Genomic DNA, 22258 nt, shown 5'->3' on the forward strand with positions numbered 1-22258 from the left:
CTCTCTCTCTCTCTCTCTCTCTCTCTCTCTCTCTCTCTCTCTCTCTCGCTAGACGTTTGCCTGGAAGCATAAAATGCCATTCAAAGCACCCAGGATATTTCTGCTTTGAGGGATGTCTTTCTTGAACAGCTGCTTTTTCTCAAGCCTCCCCAAGGCCAACCTCTGCCCCACCAGAGAGAGCGTAGCACTGAGCACTCTGCTATGGCCTGGAAGGCAGCCCTGTTCTGAGCCTCTCTGTCTTCACTTATCCTGGCCTTGAGGCTGCTAGATCTGGGGAAACCGAAGGCTCTCTGAAGACCAGGAATCACACAGCCTCCCCTGCAGAGTGCCCTCTCACAGCCCGCATGCTGCCTCACGTCTCTTTGTCCATTGGAATGTAATATGTAAAAAACAAAGAAAATCTTCGGTCTATACTGACAAATCTACCACTTGGTAACAGTCTCTTTTTTTTTTAATTAAATTTTTAATGTTTTAATTGAAGTAGAATTACATCACTTCCCCTCCCTTTCCTCCCCCAGCACCTCCCAACAACTCTCCATCAAACCCCTTCCATGCTCCCCAATTCAACCTGATAGTTTATTTTTATTTGATTATTATTGTCGCATGTATGTACGTATATATGTGTACATGTCTGTATGTCTGTATGTGTGTATACATACATATGGACTGTTGGGTCCACTTTCACTGTTTGTGTGCATGCAGTTTCCAGGCTGACCACTCTGCGTAGGATAACCAATTAGGGGCCTCGTCCTCTTAGTGAGACACGGTGGGAGAACTTGACAGCAGTCCCATTATTATTATCTGAATGTGAACTGTCACCAACAGGATCAGATTTGGTAGCTTGATTGCCAGATGGTGGGATTTTGGAGATAGATTGGTCCCTTGGTGGAATCAGAATATGGTGATGCTATCGGGAATTAGTACACAGAAGCCTGAGAGCTCTTTGCAAAATAGGACTGAAGTTCTCAGTACTGTGGGTGATAAACACAATAACATGAATCAGTGATAGCAGCTGGGGCATATAATGTCTCAGGACGCTCAGATTCTTTCCTCTAACTAGATTTCCTTGTCTGGCCCCAATGGGAGAGGATGTGCTTAGCCCTGCAGGGACTTGATATGCCAGGGTGAGGGGATACCCAGGGGATGCTATACCCTCTCAGAGGAGAAGGAGAGTGAAGGCTAATGGGAGGGACTGTGTGAGGGGGAGACAGGTGGGGATGGTGATGAGGTTGTAAAGTGAATAAATAAATAGATTAATATGGAAAAAGATGCCCAGGTTCGAAAATGGGGGGGGGGAGGGTTACTCTCCATGTCTCCCTTACCTGCACAAGCCAATGTTTTCAGTTTGGCACTTATTCTGATGACATGCTACAGTCTTTGTAAATTTCCTTTTGTGGGGCAGAAATTCTTGAGTCCTCTCGTATACTCAACTTTTCATTTAAACATTACGAAACATCATCCTCAATAACTGATCTTTTACTTTGGCTTATCCAAGAGAACAGAAAGTCCTCAGAACACTTGGACATATGTAGTATATGTTAGTTGAATTATAGACAGGAAACTGTTTCTGTAGAGTATACTTTTAATGAGAACATATTGTTATATTTGGGCTATGTGCTATTCTTGCTGAATAGAAACCTTTACAAGAACACATACACATTTATATCCAAACACCAAATGAAATATATTGCTTCAATGACCAATTTTGCACCAGAAATAAAATATATTATACAAAACAGGGCTATATCCACAGTCATTAGTCCTTGCTTTCTACACAAAACAACAATAAATTAAATCACATTATATGCAGATAGTTCTACTTACATTAGAATAGTAAGCTATGTGTAGCTGGTGTGGCTTTGACATTTCCACCGGATTCAGGGTAAGTTTGTACTGTTTGATGGTCCTATATTTAAATTATCCATGAACAAAATGGCTCAAAAGACACAAGCTCGTGGGACTGACCTTCTGCAACGCCTAGCTCATGAGCCCCTGGTTTCAGTTATGCACAGGGAACAAAGCTCTGATTCTGGCCTGCTGAGAACACTTCATTGCTGACTTATAAGCTACACCACATTGAACACGTTCAGACACAGGCATTGAATAATGAATAAGATAGTCCATGTCAAAACCCATGTTTTCCTCTTTCTTTGCAGAAATAACTCTTTCTCTATCCAATAATAAGTATACACTTTGACAGCTTTGTTCTAGAAAATAAAAACAAACTTGGTAGCCTGTTATAATTCACACTTTGGTCAACGGACCCTTTGTTCCTGTGCATATAAATTTATGTCTTTAAATATGAATCAAAGAAATGGAACGTGTCTTATTAACTATAAAGTCTGCTTGTTCAAATCTCTCCACTAGGAATCATATGATACCTGATAGACTGAAGAGTTTTGTAACACGTTTATTTTTACCTCCGAGAGTCAGCTCTCATTGAAATCCTTTCGATTATGTTGGAAGTGACGTAAAACAGAAACACCAGCATCAGCTGGCTCAGAATGCTCCGAGTTTGGGGTGAATTAACATTAGTGGTTAATGAGAGATTTGAACAACTTCCAACTTGGTGCCTTTTGAGGATTATTTTCATCCCATAGGCCTGCAGGAGACATCTGAGAAATTCATATGCTGAGAACAAAGCCAGGCTCCTTAGCATACATGAAAAGCACAGACGAGAACTGTCCAAGGGCATACATGGTCAAGTTACTGTCAGGCTTCTGAGGAGAAGCCAGCTACCTCCTCACAGAGGTGCTAGTTTGTCTTTTTCTCTGAGTAAATGTGCAGTCCTCCTCACAGGTTCCCACCTGCACGGAAAAGGTGCTAACATATCCATAGAGATGTGATGGGTGGCAGATGGAGCTCTGGGAAGAACAGTAGAGCCCGTGTCAGCGGCAAACTTCTCTCTGTCACCCTGGAGACATAAGCTCCTGGTTCTTCTCTCTGGGCATGTCCAGCCCTTCTTGTGGCACTGGCTATTGAGGAAGGTCTAAACTGTTCATTATTCTTCCATTCTAAAGACCAACTGGAAGAGCGACGGATCCCTCCAGTGCCACTGGCTCATTCTCCCTACTTCTCTGCTGCCCCTAAAGCATCCTGTGTTTCTAGACAGTTTCTGTTTTTTTCACTGAATGAGAAATTCAGCTCATTAATAGCTTTCTTCTGAAGTCCTGAACCTCTGGGTGTAACTACACAAACAGGTAGAGGGCCAAATTTCAATTGACATTTGCCTTTGTAGCTGCACCCATTAGGGACTTGAGCTCTTTGTGTCTCAACAAACATAGGTCCTAGGATTTTCCAATTATAAACACTATTCTTTCGTTCTCTTTTTCGTGTGTGTGTGTGTGTGTGTGTGTGTGTGTGTGTGTGACGAATTTAAAAAACCTGCACAAGTAGCCCTGCTTCAAGAATCAATGGTGCCACTGGAAACCATTTCTGAACCCACTCTCTGTCTGAGCTATAAAAGGCCTCCCTTTTTCACTTCCCACTGCCTGTCTTAGACTCCTATAATCAGTCCCAACCAGAAGAAAAGAGGTAAGTTAGGGACACAGAAGGTAGATGTGCCTTCATCAAAGGCACAGGAAGCCTATAAGCAGGGGGAAGTGACTTGGCATTCCAAAGTTTTTCATTCAAGAGAAAGAGGAAGGAAGTGGGGATGGGGCGTCTGCTCTCATTCCATAGGATTCTCCCTCTCCTCCATGAATTCTGAAATGTAAACAACTATTTCAAGACATGTGGAATTCTGTCTGTGGTTCAGGAAAAGACACACTTACTGTTCTTGAAAACAGTACATGTTGACGGATTCAGTGTGAAACCTCTGTGTTGGGAATAGATATGACTCTATCCAGAAAGTTTTATTTCTGAATTCAGCTTCTCTCCCAAATCTAAGACAATAATATTGGCTATAAAATTTGTGTTTCTTTCCATCACCATAGGTATATTCTTATTTTAACTTGCATATGAACTTATATTTGACCAAATATGAAAAATATCAATAAAATACTCCCCCCCTTTGAAACCTTGATCATTGGATTTAAGAGTAAAAAATTTATAGAATGGCTTAAGAACTAAAGACCCATTTTGTTTATTATGTAATAGTTGACTACTGGTACATTATGAAGGACCGATTGCCAAAGTTGTTGCTTAGCAGTTAGGGATTTAAGTTCTACAATACAATATCAATCCCAAGGCCACCATGGAACAAACATCTATACTCTCAGAGAAGGTTTCCCAACTTAGTGGTGTTTTCAAAACTTAATGATGTTTTGGCAACTCATATGAAGACTTATTCTTTCTGAGACAAGGTCTAACTGTGTAACTACGGCTGACCTAAAACTCACTATGCAGACCATCCTGGCCCTAAACTCACAGATATCCCCCTGCTTCTGCCTCCCAAGTGCTGGGTTTAAAGACACGGGCTACCTTGCCTAGCCATGTAAAGACATTCAAAAAAGACAAACTATACAGTAGAGATGTAAATGAGCAATCAACCTTAATAATATTAGAAATGACTCCAGGGACCTCATGATTCACCCTGTTTTTTAAAAATAAAATAAAAAGGCTAGCTCCCTTCTCATCTTTAAGATCTAATCTGGGAATATGCTATTAACCTTGGAACAATTCCTCTAACTGGAGCAGAAATAAAAGATACTTGTTGTAACAATGCTACCATTAATGGGCCACTATATAAATTCAAGAAAGGATTAGACACATTTACACCCAAAGAACATAGCCAGGTAGAGAACTTTCCCTAATGCCATCCTCCTGTAATTAACACACAGGTTCAAAAAATAAACATTAAAAAATGAATATCTCTGAAACACAGGGAAAACATCATTGAACATGAAAGAGAGAAACAAGCAGCCCTCTGGTTCTGAGAGCTGGGGTGGTTGCCATCTGCCTATCTGTCTTCATTATGTGAGTCCCTAACCATCAGCCTCTGCCTTCCTGAGTTGTGCTCCACAAGCTCGCCTCCTGGATTAGCATTTTGAAGTTTACCTTTCTGGCCTACTCTTTCTGCTCTTTCTGAAGTCAGCACCTTTCCCTCAATATCCTACATGCAGAACCACAATGTACCTCCTTCCATTCTTCGACAGCTAATTCATTTTATCATGTGGTTTGCATCTCATTTCCTGAGCCATAAAGAAGTTCACCCCACACAGATGCAGCCCATTGACTTTGACTCAATGAGGTGAAGGTAAGAGAATACGGTGTGATACACTCCTTCTCCAGAAAGCTAGCTTCCAGAGCTTGCTCGACTTCCTCCACAGTTACCTGCATGGATATGTATGACCTCCAAGAAATTATTTAACTTCTCCCCTTTAAACTGTGTTTCAGATGCTCAAAATGTCACCAAGAAAGGCATAATTACAAGTTGATACCCTTGTTCTCTCCTCAAACGATAAAGTAGGAGCCCGAATTTAAACTGAGTGCAAAGAGGATTGCCAGCCAAAACCTGCTTAGTCTTGACCATGCTGCCCTTGTCTGTTCTAGCTCACTGTCCAAGCTATGTGCGATTTGTGGTGGCTGCAGAAGTCTTATGAGGTTAAAGGGACACAGCAGATATCAACATTTCCTTTAATCAAAATCATCACCTCAAATTTTGATTAAGCCGCATGCAATTCTTTAAAATGTATCACCACTGTGTCTTGCTGTCAAATTCTGTCTGCTTGTTCTTGAGGGAAAGGAGATGCATTTCTTCATAGTCTCTGCCTAAGTCTACTGGTTTTGAAGAGCATCACTTGGCCATAGTTAGAAGGGATGTAGCCCTCCAATAACATACATTTAAAACAGTCCAAAATGAACAACAGCTTAACATCAATGTATTCCTTCAGAGTTTTTAAGCTGAACAGACTTCTGTGCATCTTCAGCCAGAGCAGCAGTTTGTATTGGCCACAGCCAAAGAACAGAGGACAGCAGAGAAAAAGAGAATCACTCTTTCCTCACCACAGATTTGTCACACACCTCCTCCGTGCTCTTTAAACTATAAGTGAAATTTAATCTTCAAAATGAAAAAATAGACACATTTCTAATACCAAAATATAAGATTAAAATACTTAAAAATAAAATGTTAGTGTGAAGTAGGGCTTTCTTTTTACATAATAAAAGAAACATTTTTAGACTCATTTTTCTTATATAAATCCTCCTAGCTCACTAATATTTACAGTTTTCCAGAGTAGCTTTGATGAAACACTAAAAGAGACAGGGAAGACCCTTTCTTAAGCTATGGAGTCAGACCTGAATGTGGGCGTTGGACGCAACCCTCCTCAACCACAAACCTGTCTCCCAGTTCCAGAGAGAGGGGCACTGCATTCCCAGCCTTGAGACTTCTTTCATTCCATTGTCCTCTTATTGGGTGTTAAATTCTTTCCAAGAATATTCTACTTGTAAAAATTGTTTTATTCTAGCTACAAAACATTTCATTTCAGAAAAACCACATTTTTATATCCTCTTGTGAAATGCTCCCAAAGCAATCAAGATATGCAGACACCAGACTTTCAAGACATAAACCTACTCCGATGCCCCTCCAGCAGCTAGAACACTTAACGGGATTACGTTATATCATTATATTTGTTTGCCATGAGATGAAAGGCCAGAAGGCAGATAGTGATTAATAATCATTCCTGAGCTTCTAAAGAAAATTTAAAATGAAATGACTACTATTTAGAAGAATGAATTCTCTGAGAACACCCTTTCTGTTCCGTTGATGTTTGTCCTTCCATCTATCTCTTTAAGGAATCTCAGGCAGACAGAGTGAGAGGGGCATATCTTTTAAGCCACAGAAAAATGTGATCTGATGGAATCTTCCCGTAACTCTCGGTGTTTCCCGATGTTGCTTTCCTCTTGCTGATTTCGCCTCTCAATGGTTATTCTGTATTTCTTCCTGGGTAAAAGCAAAACAAATGTAATAATAAAACCTCACTTGACTGTAAAATACTATGGTTCCTCTTACAAAGAGTGCCCTCCAGGGACATCTGGGTTAGGTTTGATAAATGACAAGTGACACAGTATGAAACCCTGGTCAGAGATTAAAGTCCTGTGCCCCAAGGCATCATGTCCTTACTAAGGGAGGAAAATTGGCATGCTTTCTGAAATGCCACAGAACAAGCCTTCCCCTTCTTCCCTGGGAGCCTTATCTATGCTGCCCCAGAACCTCTGCTTGACTCCCAGGATATGCCCTCAGATAAAGATCAGACTAAGTGTACTGTGACCAAAGGAACAAGAACACGATTGTTCCTACAAAGAGCCACATACACCCAGACTTACATCTCCATGCAAAAATGAAGAAATATTACAAATAAACCTTGACAATCTACAATGATCTACGAATTCAGCCACTGAAGATTACAAAAGGATGGGCCACTGTCACTGCAACAAATGACACGTGCAACTTATAAGTTTATGAGCCTTGACATTGAGCCCCAACAACAGCTAAACATGTGACTTCCCCAAATACAGAACATACTGCAGCCTGGGATCACAGACCACTGGGAGTTCCTTCCAGCCTTTCAAGTGAAAATGGGCACTTGTTTCTAAATCAAAGAAAGCCCGAGGATAGGAAGTTCATTCTTTGTCCAGATTTCCTCTTCATGTTTGTATTTGATAGGTAGAAGGAATTCTCATAAACGGATCAATGATCCAGAGATCCCAGCCACTTTCTCGAAAGTACCGTAGGAATCAAGGACTCACTGCCTGCCAAACCCAAGATCGAGCCGAAGAATGGCTTTGATAATTTAACCACCATTTTTCTTGTTTAAAAGAAAGGTGTGGGCAAATCACAAGGAGCATTATGCAATGACAGGAGACAAAGGCAAAAAAAAAGGCAGAGTGAATTTTAACTCCATAAATGGTCCCTACCTGAAAAAGTAGAAGGCCATTAGCAAACCAGCACCTAGTAGGGCCCCCACAACAATTCCTGTCACTGCGGATTCTTCTAGGCCACCTGCTTGAAAAGAAACATCAATAATCAGAGTTCATTTTGAGAAATAAGTAAAAATACTTTGTTTTTTGTTCATCTTCCAGTTGAAACTGGCTTTCCTTTCTTTTTAATATGTATAATATATTGTAATGTATATTATTTATATATAATATTTAATGTATTACATATAATATTATATGTGATATATAATGTAAAGTATATGTGTGTGTGTGTGTGTGTGTGTGTGTGTATAATGTTCTGAGAAAAGGTTTCTAGAAAACACTAGATAAATGCACTGTAACTTGAGAGTGATCAGAACAAGGTCAGAACAAGTTCAAAGTTCGGCCTGGGACAAACACCAATCATCCTAGCACTTGGGAGGATGAGGCAGAAGGCCCTCAAGTTTGAGGCCAGCCTGAACCACATAGCAAGATCTGTGACAGGGTAGGAGAACGGAGAGGACAAAGGGGAGGGAAGAAAAGAGGGTCTGAGAGAATAACAGATGGAGAAAGAGGCAGACTCAAGGCGGACTTGACGGAAGCTGCAAACTGACGATCTCACACACACACATCCATCCTGGATTTGGATGGACAAAGGCACTGGCCCAGCACTTCTGTTTCTCACAGGTGGGTGGTGAGACTTCAAAGTGCTAGAGAGTTCAGGGGAGATTGCATTGGGTCAGTATTCTGTTTTTAGATGTTCTCTCACCAAAGCCAGAGTTCCATCACAAAATGGCCTATATAGCTTTGTGAAAATGTAAACCATTTGAATTAAATCTTTCTCAGTAGGATCTTGGTTCTCAAAAAAAATAAAAAATCAACAGCTACTTTCCTTGCAGAGTTTAGACTAAGCCTACAGTCTATGGATTCCTTGCCTCCTCAGATCAAAGCTGGGTAAATTCCCTTTACACATGGGAAATGTGAGACTTGGGGAGTTGAAGGGAATCTCCTAGGTTCCTCAAACTGACAAGAAAGAAAGTGAGATTTGGGATTCAGGCCTGGCAATTATGTGGTCAACACACTTTCTCCTTAATTCTTTCTCAAAATTATCATGTGGATATAAATTCCTCATCATTCAAAGATGGTCCTGAGACATAGTGACCATTCATATATTCACCTAAAATTACTAACTGGCCTGCAAGATTGATGTCACTTGTTCTTACTCATAATTACAAAGCCCCTCAAAGACAATCATCCCCTAACTATTGCTGGACTATTCATAAGAAGACACACTTGCTTCTCTATCTGCACCCAGATACTGACCGTTAGTAATATATTCAATACTTATTTACCACTTTGCAAGTTGTCAAGCATTTAAAGGCACCATCTGCCGGGTCCTGAGGATTTGGAGGTCAACTGTGAACTTTGAAATCAATATTGAAATTTCTTACAAGAGGTGGACAACAGACAGCTAATAGCATTTTTTATTTTTCCTAAAAGTGAAAACCTCTAATAACTAAGAGACTGTAGTGAGAGATACAAATCCAGGCAGAATATACTACCATTTGTAAGAATAGAATAAAGGAAAGAAATATGGAAGCTTTTGGTAAAAGGAAGAGGGTCTGCCATTTGTGAGCTGTTTCCGTGGGTTTGAAGACATCAGAAAAAATGCATAGGAGCTTTCAGAACATGAGTTCTTGAGAGAAACGTGTTCCGGACTCACATGACCCTGGGACTGGAGAAGGACAGTGAGTTAATTAAGTCTCTGAACTTACATGATTTGCAAGGAGAGCTGTTGGTATGCTCCAAAATCCTGGTTTCATCGATTCTCAGTTTCAAAGGGCCCCAAGGATACTTGACGTTCGATCGCATTTTGAACCGACCTTCTTTTCCAAAGTAATCACCAATGACCTACAGAAAGGTAAAAATCAGACAGACGAAAGCTAAGGCCAAATGTACCTGTTCCCAAAGGAGGCACAAAGCTCACAGCCTTGCAGGAACTCTCCAAAACACACGGCCTGACCTACACCTACACCTACACCGGCTGCCTCTGCACTACACCGGCTGCCTCTGCACATCACCACCTTCAGGAATTGACAGCAAGCACTTCAGAAGTGCATGGGAAATGGCAAGAATGCTCCCGTGTTGTGCACACTGTCACTGCTTCCGCATGGCTCCTCCTGGCAGGGAAGAAGGTTTAGAAAGGTGTGGACACAACAGACAGTGCCACCTGAGGTCCATCTGGAGGTCACAGCCTACCAGTGCTGTCCCTAGATATTCGTCAGTTGCCGATGCATAGTAGGAAGGGTGGATTTTCTTAATTTCCCCACGAAACAATACTCGATAAACTTACAGGTGTTTCCCTTGCTCATCCCATAGGGCCTTGTCTGGCCTTCTGCCACAGAGCAGTCCACACTGTCAGCCATGTGTTAGGCCCGTTTCCCTTAGGGATATGGGACAGAGCCAATGCCACTACGTACACACTCAAGTTAAGCATGTGACAGGTACACAGCCCACATTTCTCAGTTAGATAGATTTATATTATATTACATTACATTACATTACATTACATTACATTTAGGGTGACAGCAAGATAACTTGGGAGATAAAGGCCTTTGCCACCAAGCCTTAAGGTTTGGGACCTAAATTTGATTCCCAGGACCCACATGTTGGAATGAGATAACTGACTCCTACAAATTGTTGTCTGACCTACACACACACACACACACACACACACATACACACACACACACATACACACATACATATACATACATATACACATATATAGATACATAGATACATAAATATATAAATAAATGCAATTTTTAAAAATTTAAGAGTGCCACTGAGGAACTCTCTGACCCTCCTTTGGCTAGTGCCATTTCTTTAGAGGTCATATTCATCTCTGATAAAGTCACTTCTTGTGCTCTGCCATTTTCAGGCTGAACTCTGTTTCAGCTGTTACCTTAGACACCTGGAAAATCATCGCTCATTCATGATATAACTGCAGGGTCACACTCCAGTCACATGACTAGTAGATCAGTCACATGAGCTAGTCTGGCAGTGCCTTCTCACCCACAGTTTTTAAGGATTCTCCTCTTTTGTCTGAGCACAGTGGCTCCTGGGTGGCCTGTGACATTTCTCCTCCTGACTGACTGAATGAGCCACAGCAGGCCCTCATAGGCTATATCTATGGTCATGGTCAAAACAATCCTAGGTCCTACTGAAATACAACAGTTACTGTTAGGTGCTGAGAAAATCCCAAGTACACTGCAACCTCACAATGAAATGAGATGGATCATCACTTCCCACCTCCTCCAGAGAGGGAAGCTGGGATGCAGAAGAGACCCAGAACTGGGGGGAAGGGATGGGGCGGGACATGAAGTCATTGAGTGAACATAGTGAGGGGACTCCTATTCTGTCACCAAAGGCTAGATGTACCCCTGTGGAGAGGAAAACAGTCTCCCACACCTGTGTCCACAAAGGCAACAAGAGTGATGAACTCCCAAGGAAACAGGGCAACCAATGCTATCAGCTGAAAAATACATATTTATTTAACACTTCTTTCTCTATATTTGTCAATTAGAGGTCATGTGTTGCTTTTCTAGATCTCATTATGTATGGTTCTAAGGATGTCACGAGACCAGTGAGGAAAATATTACAATTCCCATGTTATAGTTAAAGAAATTGAAGCAGAGAGGCCCTGCCCACCAGTGACTGTCACAGGCTCATCTTCCATACATGACAGACTTCTCTGTCCTGAGACTCCACCGTCTTTTGAAATAGTACCACCTGAAAAATCTGTAACAACCACTAGAAAAAGAAATTCAGAAATGCAAGAAGCAAGTAAGTTGCACTTCCTGTCAATGGATGTCCTTATTACCCAGTTCTGTGGAAAGACTCTGGACCATTTGAAAGATAGAACTTCTCTATAAAGAACACACATGGCACCATGTCCTGCCTTCTCTCTGATCCCACAATCAACAGTGAGCTTTCAGTACATGGAAAGGCTCATTTTTATTTGGACACCAAGACAAATACACTCTTGGAGTCCCCACTTGCAAGAATCACCAAAGCAGAACCTTCTCTCACCTCTTGGGTGCCTGCTTCTGTGTCAGTCATGGCAACCACGGAGAAGTCCCCATACCGATCCCCGTTGGCATCTATGGACACCTGCCCGGCGATACCTACAGGAGAGGTAAAGAACTCCGAGTTAGAGACTAATGCCTCTGCCTGCCAAGAAAACGAATTAATGGGATTTAAAAAAAAAAAAACCAAATTCATGCCACAGGGAATCACATCAGACTGGGAGCATTTTTGTTGGCATTTGGAAAGACATTGTAATTTCATCTGTGTCTGCATTCCTAAATTCTTAACATTTCTCCATTTAAAAAAGAAAAGAAAAAGAAATAAATGATCTTTGGGGAATACTTTAAAAAAAAAAAAAAAGAATTAAGGCCAATGTCAAAGCAACGTGTTTCATTCTAGAGTTTTGATTTTTTTTCCCCTAAGAAGTAGCAGAGAAATAAAGATATCTTGTCACACATAGGTTGACGTGATCATTGGACAACTCTCATAAAGAAAATCAGTCTGGCCCAGGAGTGGGTGAGTGGTTATCATACAGGCTGCATCAACATACAGGAAAGCTGGAGGCCTGGTTGTTGAGTCTCTGGAGCCAATGTCTAGAGATCATTGCCTAATGTGTGTTCATTCATTGGTTATCCAAACATTTGAAAGATTCCTGGGGGCTGAGTTAGCATTGCAGCAGAGATTAAGTTAGAGCGAATGGATTCTTTGCTCAAGGAAGGGCCTAGACTGAGGATTCAGTTCAGTGAAGGATCCAGTGAAGTGGGTTAAGGTGCTTGTCACCAAACTGGACAGAGGTTTGATCTCTAGGACCCACATGGGAAAAGGAGCAAACTGACTCCCAAGAGTTGTCCTCTGACTTCTACATCCACACTGTGGCACACCTATAGACACACACACACACACACACACACACACAAATAAGATACTGGTCCCCTGAACCTCTCTACAACTGGTATTAACAGGATCATGTTCCTACCGAGAGGACATAGACATAATTGCATGAGATAAAAACACTCGAGGCATCTGCAACAGATACTTAAACGAAGCCAGCTGTTTTCTTCTTCCAGTGCCCCTACTGCTATTATTATTCCTACAGGTTGGGTATCCTTTAGCCGAAGTACTTGGGGCCAGAAGTGTTTCAGATTTCAGATGTTTTCAATTGTTTGAATATTTGCATACACATAAGGAGACATCTTGGGGGTAAGACACAAGTCTAAACACGATAAAACTTAGTTTCACATAACACCTGCACACATAGCCAGAAGGCAATCTTAATACAATATTTTTTTAAAAAAATTGTTTTGCATGAAACAAACATCCATTGTAAGGAAGTTTCCATTGGACACTTAAGGGATTTTGAACTTGGGATTTGAGAATGAAGGATGAAATTTTAAAGTTACCATTATCACTACTGTGCCTTCAAGGTCACAGAAAGCACTTGACAGTGTTCAATCACTCAGGATGACTCAGTACATCAAGGTGGAGTTCAGTAAGAGTAGGAATTATAAAAAACCCCATGAAAGTACGCAGGAGGAAACCTATGATTCAAACCACGTGTAAGTAACTGACCTGGTTTAATTTACAAAGATCCCAAGGCAACAAAAGAACCAGAGAACTGTGAAATTTCTAACGAAGGGTATCTGTGTTTATAACCAGGGCCAGAGAGATATGAAGCTATAGCAAATCAGCCAGAACACAGAGGACCCAACCACCTTGACCAGCCATGATTGATGCTCACAGCAGCCAATCCCCGAAAGGCCACCAGAGAACAATGGCTGATAATAAATAGTGTGTTATTTCGTCTTCGATAACTAAGCAGCAAGATGTGTGCATCAGCCATGTTCTAATTAACAAAAGCCATTCATTTTCTTTGTGGGAGAAGTCTGTGTTGTTCTTAATTCGTGCTTCCATTGATTTGGTTCAATCCAGAAGTGATGACTGTCCCAGCAAAAAGAGTGTCTGCTGAGAAGCATCCCAGGGGAAAGTTCCATCCTCTTGTGTGGTTTGGAGAGGCAGTCTTTTGGGTTTACTGTCCTTTGGGCTGTGGTTTGAAGGTCCACTGATTTTTCCAGACTTTGGGTTACTTTGCTGGAAACAGAATGGAGGTACCATTCATCTACAGTTTTTGTCTTCTTAATACAGGCAGGTTGCAAAGGATACAACTATTATCATATTGTGTATCTTTGGGGACATATAATACTTCAAATAGTATACATATAGTTTGTACATTCATATGTACATATGAATATATATATAGATAGATAGATACAGATATAGATATAGGATTTCTTCTCCAAATATTGTGGCTATCCTAAATCATTCTGTTCAGAGGTATTTGGGATGGTGCGACCTGCTGAGTGTTTTGCAGAGTATTTTATAAAGATTAAGTGGCCCTAGTATTCCAAGACCTCATTACATTTCTAAATGATTGCAATTCTGCCAGGAAATAGGGTGAGAACTCTTGGGGTGGCTGCTTTGCAAAGTGAGACTTCACCTGAGAGTATCAGGCCAAAGGTGAGGTTGTCAGGCTGAGAGCAGAATTTTCCTGTATATCAGCAATGATTCTTTCTACCCCAGTTTCTGTTTGCTTAGAGTGGAGCTTGTGTCCTGTGCCGCAGTCCTGTTTACTTTGTCCCCCTGACCTCTCACACAGAGGAAACACGGCTTCTTCTTGGACCATTTATTGAAGGTCTTCAGAGTTGATCATAGGTTTCGTGGCAATAAAATCCAATTTTGTCAAATAACATCCAGGGTATTTTTTTCTCCTGACAACTTAATGATCACTTACAGCAACCACTAAAATTAAAATTGTTTTTAATGTTAGGAAGGTTTGAGTTTTTCTTTACACATCTACCTTAGAGTTCTTTGAGGGGCTACCTTCAACTGCATTATTATTTAACAAATAAAATAGACTCCAAACCATTGAAATCCAAACTTACCTTGGCATCAATCTTTACATTTTGGACACATAAGGTTATAGTTTTAGACTCAACTATACAATTACTTAAACTCTTGGTGCAAACTAACTGTGTAGACCTCATCCTAAAATGGAAATACCAAGATGGCGTAAGAGAAAATTTAGCGCATGTCTTGGCTCTAAAGAAAACTGTATCCCAGCCATTGTGGGCACCTGCCCTTCTCTCAACAACCTCCTTCACTGGTGCCTTTCAGCATCCCCAACTCTGGCTCCTGTCCCGCTGTCAGAAGACCAAGAACAAATGACCACACCATGTAGTGAGTAATAGCTAAGAATGGGATGTGCTTGACCAAGGTTGTGTCCCCACACACCAGTTTTTTGGTGTATTGTGCACAACTTCTGGGAAACTTGACTTTGTCCTAATATGCCCCCTGAATTACCCTATTTGATTCCTGCCCCTCTTTTCTTCCAGCTGAAGCAGAAAGAGGCAAATCGAGTTCACCCAGAAAGCTTACTCACCCCCAAGCCACTACTACTTGTCTAAAATGAAAGCCGTCACTCATGTCTAGAGTAAAACATGGTGTTCACTGAAAATACCATAGCAAGTTAGCAGTAGCTACCATAGCTACTACCCAGACAACCCTATCTGGAGCTCCACTCCTCCTTACCACCCTTCTCTTTAATGTCTATGGATGAGCTGAGGCCATAGAACATAAAGGGGACTATCTTGTACTCCTCTCTCAAATGTACACTTGGCTTTGTTCTTGTCATTGAAAAATTTCACTTTTCAATGACAAGTTTAACAAATAAGAATAAGCATACTCCAGGCCACTCAAGGGCTCACTGGACAAGTTGGCACAGTGCAGAAATGAAAAGATGCTTTTCAGTTAACTTACTTTTCAGCCTCTTACAGAGCAAATGAGGCACTAAAGGATGCGTGTTCCTGCTTCCTGTTTCCCCAGTCTACACCCTGTGTTAATGGTTCTCACAAGATGCTCACCAGTGAACTACAGAACTACAAGCTATGTGCCACACAACAACCATAAGGCATACCGCCTGCCTGGAGACTAAAGCAGCTTTCTATTTCAGCAGGATTCCCAGGTCTATGGGTCCATTGCATCTTGAACACTGGGTCCTATCACACTGTCCCATATACACATAGTCACATAGACCTCCCAGCTCCTCAGTTGACAACTTCCTACCACACACACTCAGACCACAATAAAATTGTAGCATTGTGTCCTAAACAAAATGACTTCAGTCACCCTCAGTTCTCACTCCACTGCCACATTCAGAGACCTTTCCTTGACCACTCTAAGCCAGCAGTCCCATCCAACCCCTTTCTGTATCTCCCTACCCTGCCTTATTTTACAGTGCCTGGAAAGGGCTGTGTGTTTACTGCCTTTCCACACACACACATTTGCACATGAGGGAAACTGGTTATGGGCAACATCTTCACTTCAATGTTTCATCTCCTGATCCCTGAACAATGCCTGCTCCATCATAGATGCCTGTTGAATGGATTGGGTGAATGAACATAAAGTTGATAGCTGACCTAGGAACTAGCTCAGACAAGTTTGGGGTGTTAGTGAGGTGAGTCTTATATGTAGTATTAACAAAAATATAGATTAGCAGAATTTTCTGTAAGATGTTCAGCAAATAGCCAACCCTGAAAACATACTCACAAGTAACGTTATATTGACTGAACAGACTATATTTAGGAGAGAGAGAGAGAGAGAGAGAGAGAGAGAGAGAGAGAGAGAGAGAGAATACATACATATATGAATATAAGTTCATACATATAAATGCATGCAATAACAACTAGTGAAAATAAGGAGGCATGAATGTGAAGAAGAACAGGAGGGGTATATTTGAGGGTTGGGAGAAAGGAATGAAAAAGGAGAAATGTAATTATAACCTCAAACTTTTTTATTTAAAAAAAAAGTCATTTAGTTTAGCAACATTCACTGTACTTTATAAAGCACCAACATATGTCAAGACCCCAAATCCTTCACATTAGGAAAGTTCTCTGTGAGAAATATCCACAAAACTTCAACAAGGTGTGCAAGAGCCTATGACACCATATTGCAGAGCGGCAAGGACTGTAACCAACTGAAGTATCCACCAGCCAAAGATAGATTAGAAGCTGGGGCTGGGGGTATCTGTAATCCATGTGCTCTGGAGGCAGAGGCAGGAGGAATGCCTCGTGCTTAAGGCCAGTCTGGTCTATATAAGCAAGTTCCAGGTCAGCTGGGACTTCATAGCAAGACCCTGTCTCAAAACAAATAAACAAAAAGAATTACAGAAATTCTTATATAGCCATAAGGCAGAACCAGCATTTCTCATTTTAAAACATATTAGATCTATGAGTGCCTGTATGAATGTTTCTGACATACAAAAAATTAAAAGTGTAACATAAATAAAACTACCATGAAAAGTGGGGTTGACAACGAGATCCACTTTATAGAAGTTTTACAGGGTCTATAACGATGCTACCAGAAAGCGTAGCTCACCTCTGGGGTCATCTAGAAAAAGGTCGTTGTTAGCGATTGCATTGGGGAGAGGAGACGGGAGAGGGAAGCAAAGCTTTCCCTTTTAACTTTGTACTGTTGTATTCTGTTTAAGTTTCCTAGCCAAGCATAGTCTCATGTTTAAACGTCAACATGGTTGTTGGAATGATGAGATGGTGTGCTTTTTGTTGATGTTATCCTTACACGTTTCTGCCTTTTCATTGTTGTTGTTGTTTTTAAATATTCACTGTCTTCAAAGTAAAATAAAAGCCGAGGGCCTGGACCTGCTAGGCAGCTCTCAGCACTAGGTTGGATACGACAGCTAAGATCGTCTGCATTCCACTAAAGCCAACATGGTCTGATCGTGGGAACGTACACCCAGGTTAACAGGCTTTTAAGCCTGACTGCAGATCCTTCACACTGATGGTTCTGCAATGAGTAACACTTACATTGAATGCCATTTTTAAGTACACAGGGCTAGGTAGATGTCTCTGTGTGTAAAGTGCTTACTGTGTGGGCATGAGGACCTGAGTTCAGACTCTCAGCCCCATGTAAAAAGCTGTGCACAGCTGATCATAGCTGCAATCCTTGTGTTGGCAGAGGCAGAATCAGGCAGGTCTCGGGGGCTTGCTGCCCTGTCAGTCTAGCCAAGCAGTGAGCTCTCGATTCATTGAGAAACTCTGCCTCAAAAACTAAGTTGTAGAACAATAAGACCTGACATGACTCTCTAGCTTACACACACGCACACACACACATATACATCATAGTACATTTGTTATTTAAATAAACAGGAACAGGATCGTTTTTATGCAGTAGAATTTGCTCAAGGCATGTCCACATGCATTGCATTATTTGGCCTTCTGTTCACAAGACTGTGACTTGAATTGACTTATTATCCTTACTTTAAAAATGGAGAAGCTACAGAACCATAGCATATATGCAGAGGGCCTAGGTCAAACCTATACAGGCTCCCTGAGTATTGGTTCAGCCTCTTTGGGTCCCTGTGAACCCAGGTTAGTTGATTCTGTGGATTTTCTTGTGGTGTCATTGACCCCTCTGACATCTTCAATCCTTCCACTCTTCCACAGGATTCTCAAAGCTCCTCCTCATGTTTGACTGTGGTTCTCTGTATCAGTTGCTGGATGAAGCCTCTCTGATGTAGCTTGGTCTTCTTTAGGACTCCTAATAGTGAGAGTGGGGGCTGTCGGTGACTCTTTTGCCTGCTTTTGGTACCCTTTTTGTCATACTAAGTTGCCTTAGGCAGCCTTAAAGATGAGGGGAGGTGCCTAATCTTATTGCAACTTAATATGCCATGTTGAGAGGCATCCCTGAGAGGCCTGCGCTTTTCGAAAGGGAAATGGAGGAGGAGTGGATTGGAGGAAGAAGGAAAGTGGGGAGAGGAACTGGGAGGAAAGGAGAAGGAAACTGTGGTTGTGATGAAATATATATGAGACAATCTTTTTTAAATGGAGAAAGAAAGACTCTAGAAAGGGTCTTAGTTCCAGCAGATAGCAATTACAGAAGCAGCAGCTTATTTGGCCGCTGGGCTGCTACCATGGAAACCGAATCCCTACCTTCAAATGTCCTGTTCCAAGTCTGTTGGATGATTTTTCCCCCATCCTTCTTGCTGTAGCCAGCTCTCAGCACTTCATGTAAAGCCAGAACGTAGAGGAGGATGGCATCATGGAACCCTTCAACAAACATGTTCACCTGCAAAGGAAACCCATTGGGTGAGACTGAGACCCCGGTGATTCCTGTTCGTCAAATGATACAAGCAAGCAAAATGGTCTGACCTGAGTCTGGAAGTCTGCGAGATCCATGACGGAAGTGGACAAAAACTATCAAAAGTAACTACCAAGAGTCTTATGTTTTCCTGGCACTGACTGAGTAGGAAAAACCCTAACTTTGGGAATTTACAGAGCAAACAAAGCATTACAGAAGGCAAAGAAACAGTTCTGTTGTCCAGGTTAATCATTCCAGGAACTTCAGCCCTTTACAGATAGTTTTTTCCATGCAATTAGCCTTCTTCCCACATTTTCTGTTAGCCTCAACATGAGTCTGACTCCCCAGTGAAGTCTGCTCCAACTTCTTCAGCCCATATGATCTCCACACTCTTGAGTGTAGGACACACCAACAGAACAGTAGTAACTGGGCAAGCTGAGGCAGAAAAGTCAGTAGTTTGCGGCCAGCCTACACCACATGGCAAGACCTTGTCTCGAAATATTAAAAACAAAAATTTAGGCATCCATTTGTTCATACTCATCAAAACTGATGTCAATTGCTTATACATACCAATATACAAAAAAGGAACAGAGTACTTCCTGCCTGCTTAGGGAGTGGGGCCCTACTATCTTCTGAATTGGCAATAACACCTCAGTCTCTCTTTCCACCCTCTGCCAGAATCCAAGGACAGAAATGGATGCAGTCTTGACTGTTGGTATGTCCCATCTGATCTCTGGTTCCAGTAAGGTATCTCTGGTTTCCATAAACTTAGTTTAATAAATTGAAACACTGGCCATTGAACTTAGGGAAGTTGCTGCAAGGTGTTATGTTTTGTTTCACCTGTACCTATGCACGTGGTGTAGAACCTTCCTCAAGGGTAAATGCAAGAATCATGGCATAACAGCGTAAAGTGTTTGGTGCATATCAAGTATTGAACCACTAGTCTGTGAGCCACATGTTGTTCTCAGTAGTGTGCTAGAGTCTTATTCAGGACACAGTAAGAAGACATAAACCAGAGCAGTTAGTACTGTGCATTGGGTAGATGATGGCGAGAAGTTCAACAGTGGCAGCAAATGCTGAAATGGGTTTTGAAAATGAGCAGGCGTGTGGAAGGGAGGAAGGTTTGTAAAAACACTATGACTAGACTAACATGGTGAAAGCATATCCTGACCACCACTCCATTAAAAGAAGCAACTGCTCTGCTGAGCTGAGGCCAGAGGGATGAGACCACATGGAGACAACCAGTGGAAACTCAGACCTCTGTGAACTCCTCCCCAGGGAAATTGGCCTGTCCGTAGCAGGCACTTGATAACTTGACTTGTATTATTTCCTCCTTAGAAAGACTGTAAGTCCCCTTTGGTAGGTCCTGCTTCCACATGTATACCATTACAGCACAAACTGGAGTGAAATGATCAAATACCATCTTGAAACGCTAGGTAATTTGCAAACTGTATAAAAGGCACAAAATAGTCATACCTTGTTTCAAGAGTTGGAGTTAATGACAGAAAGCCAAGAATGAATGGGAAGACATTCCTCAGAGGGCCTGGGAGGTGCTTGTGTGAGAATTGGCCTGCCCAGTTATATTAAAGAGGAACACACAGGAAGAATGCCTCCACCGACCTTCTGTATGGCCCAACTTAAGGGCATATACACAGATGGTGTCTCCCGGTTCAAAGACACACTCACCAATGGTATCACTTCTTCCATGGGCACACCCACAGAGGACAGCTCAGCACCCAGTTTCATCTGTCCTCATCCCACCCCTCCTTGAGTCCTGTTTTGCATTATAGGAGCAAATATTTCAGATCTGCCAAAGCCCAGAACCTGGGCTACTCCACTCTGCCCTTTGTAGCTGTGTGCCTCCATCGTTGGGCCTTCAGTTCCTCATCTCTTCCTTAAAGAAATAACAGTGCCTTCCTCCTGGGGTTGCTATCAGGTTAAAAAATGTAAAAGACTTCAAACAGTTTCTGCCACCGTCACCCCTGTTAGCTTTTATTGCTGCGATTGTCTAGAGATGAGGAGTTTTAAACCCAAGGATTCAGCTTAGATTCTAATTCCGAGGAGCAGCATCCAATAAACAAGCTTTTATTGACTCATTTTATTCTTGATGGAAAGTAGGGCTCTCCTTTCACACCCTGGTACCCCAGACAGATCTTTTACAGTACCATGATCCCAATGCCACCTAGTAGAAAGCATAGCACTGTCCAAGCTGGTCTATCCCACTGACCCTCAGGGCATATAGGACAGGTTCAAGGTCACAGAGATCTTGTAGTTGACAACTATCTGGATCTATAGTTCACTCCTAACTGGGACTCATCACTCAACCCCTCGATCTCCAGATTCCTCATTTGTGAAGTGTAAGGCTTAATTTAGCACTGGATCACCTCACAGAGATTTTCTGGGGATTAAAATGAAACACCCACGGAAGTTCCTGAGACCATGAATGCCTTGGGTTCTTACTGTTAGCTGCCAAGCTTAAGTCTCAGAGACACTGTTTTCTTAGGCAGAGAATGCTATAGAAATAACATCTACCAGTCAGAGATAATTTTCGGCTGCCTTGAATACGAGCATTTAATTTTCCAAAGGAATACAAATTCTTCACTTAGACCATGAAGTCATCACGATTTGAGAAAGCAGGCATGCTGATGAATTTTAATAAGTAAGAGTTTAGCTGTTAAATTTAATTCTCAAGACATGGGCATGCTTCCCCTACGGGTCTATTCTTCTCTTTTATAACTTTATAGAAACCACCTTGCTACAGGGGAAAGGCATGGAATCCTAGTTGGAACATGTAAAGGAGGTAAGTTCCCAAAGAGAGCACTAGACTTCAAATCTTCCTGAAGAGATATCAGCTGCTAACTGTTGGCTTCCAAAGAAAGAGTTGTGTTCTTCAATGCCATAGCCACTATCGAGTTGCCCATGCTCCGGGAAACAATGCCCCACCCATGTTCATGTAAGCAATACTTACATGAGGACTACCATTGTTTTGCTCAGTCTTCCTGAGTTTTGTTCTTGCATGCAATGCTCTGTAAAGTCCTGCTCCTGGGGCACCTATGGCATCCCTGCTTAAAATATGACTTGAGTTCCAGGACCTCCTCACCCTGTTAACTGTGTCTTCTTCTTCTTCTTCTTCTTCTTCTTCTTCTTCTTCTTCTTCTTC

At 41.8% G+C, this 22258-nt stretch overlaps 1 protein-coding gene across 4 annotated transcripts in view; it reads right to left on the bottom strand.

The window, feature by feature from the left end:
* Positions 1-1564: 1564 nt before the first annotated feature.
* The window catches only part of Npr3 (natriuretic peptide receptor 3), a 68450-nt gene continuing 47756 nt past the window's right edge, over positions 1565-22258 (bottom strand). For 3 of the 4 annotated variants that reach the window (XM_028767566.1, XM_028767565.1, XM_028767563.1), the window contains exons 4-8: positions 18951-19086; positions 11953-12047; positions 9633-9768; positions 7858-7945; positions 1565-6883 (exon numbers count right to left, since the gene is read on the bottom strand). In XM_028767566.1, coding sequence (XP_028623399.1) covers positions 6772-6883; positions 7858-7945; positions 9633-9768; positions 11953-12047; positions 18951-19086 — 567 coding nt within the window. In that variant the 3' untranslated portion in view covers positions 1565-6771. The remainder of the gene's footprint in view (positions 6884-7857; positions 7946-9632; positions 9769-11952; positions 12048-18950; positions 19087-22258) is intronic. The other variant, XM_028767564.1, reaches the window with a different exon arrangement.

The sequence above is a fragment of the Grammomys surdaster genome, unplaced genomic scaffold (genome assembly GCF_004785775.1).
Source record: "Grammomys surdaster isolate TR1022 unplaced genomic scaffold, NIH_TR_1.0 174, whole genome shotgun sequence".
Lineage (NCBI taxonomy): Eukaryota > Metazoa > Chordata > Mammalia > Rodentia > Muridae > Grammomys > Grammomys surdaster.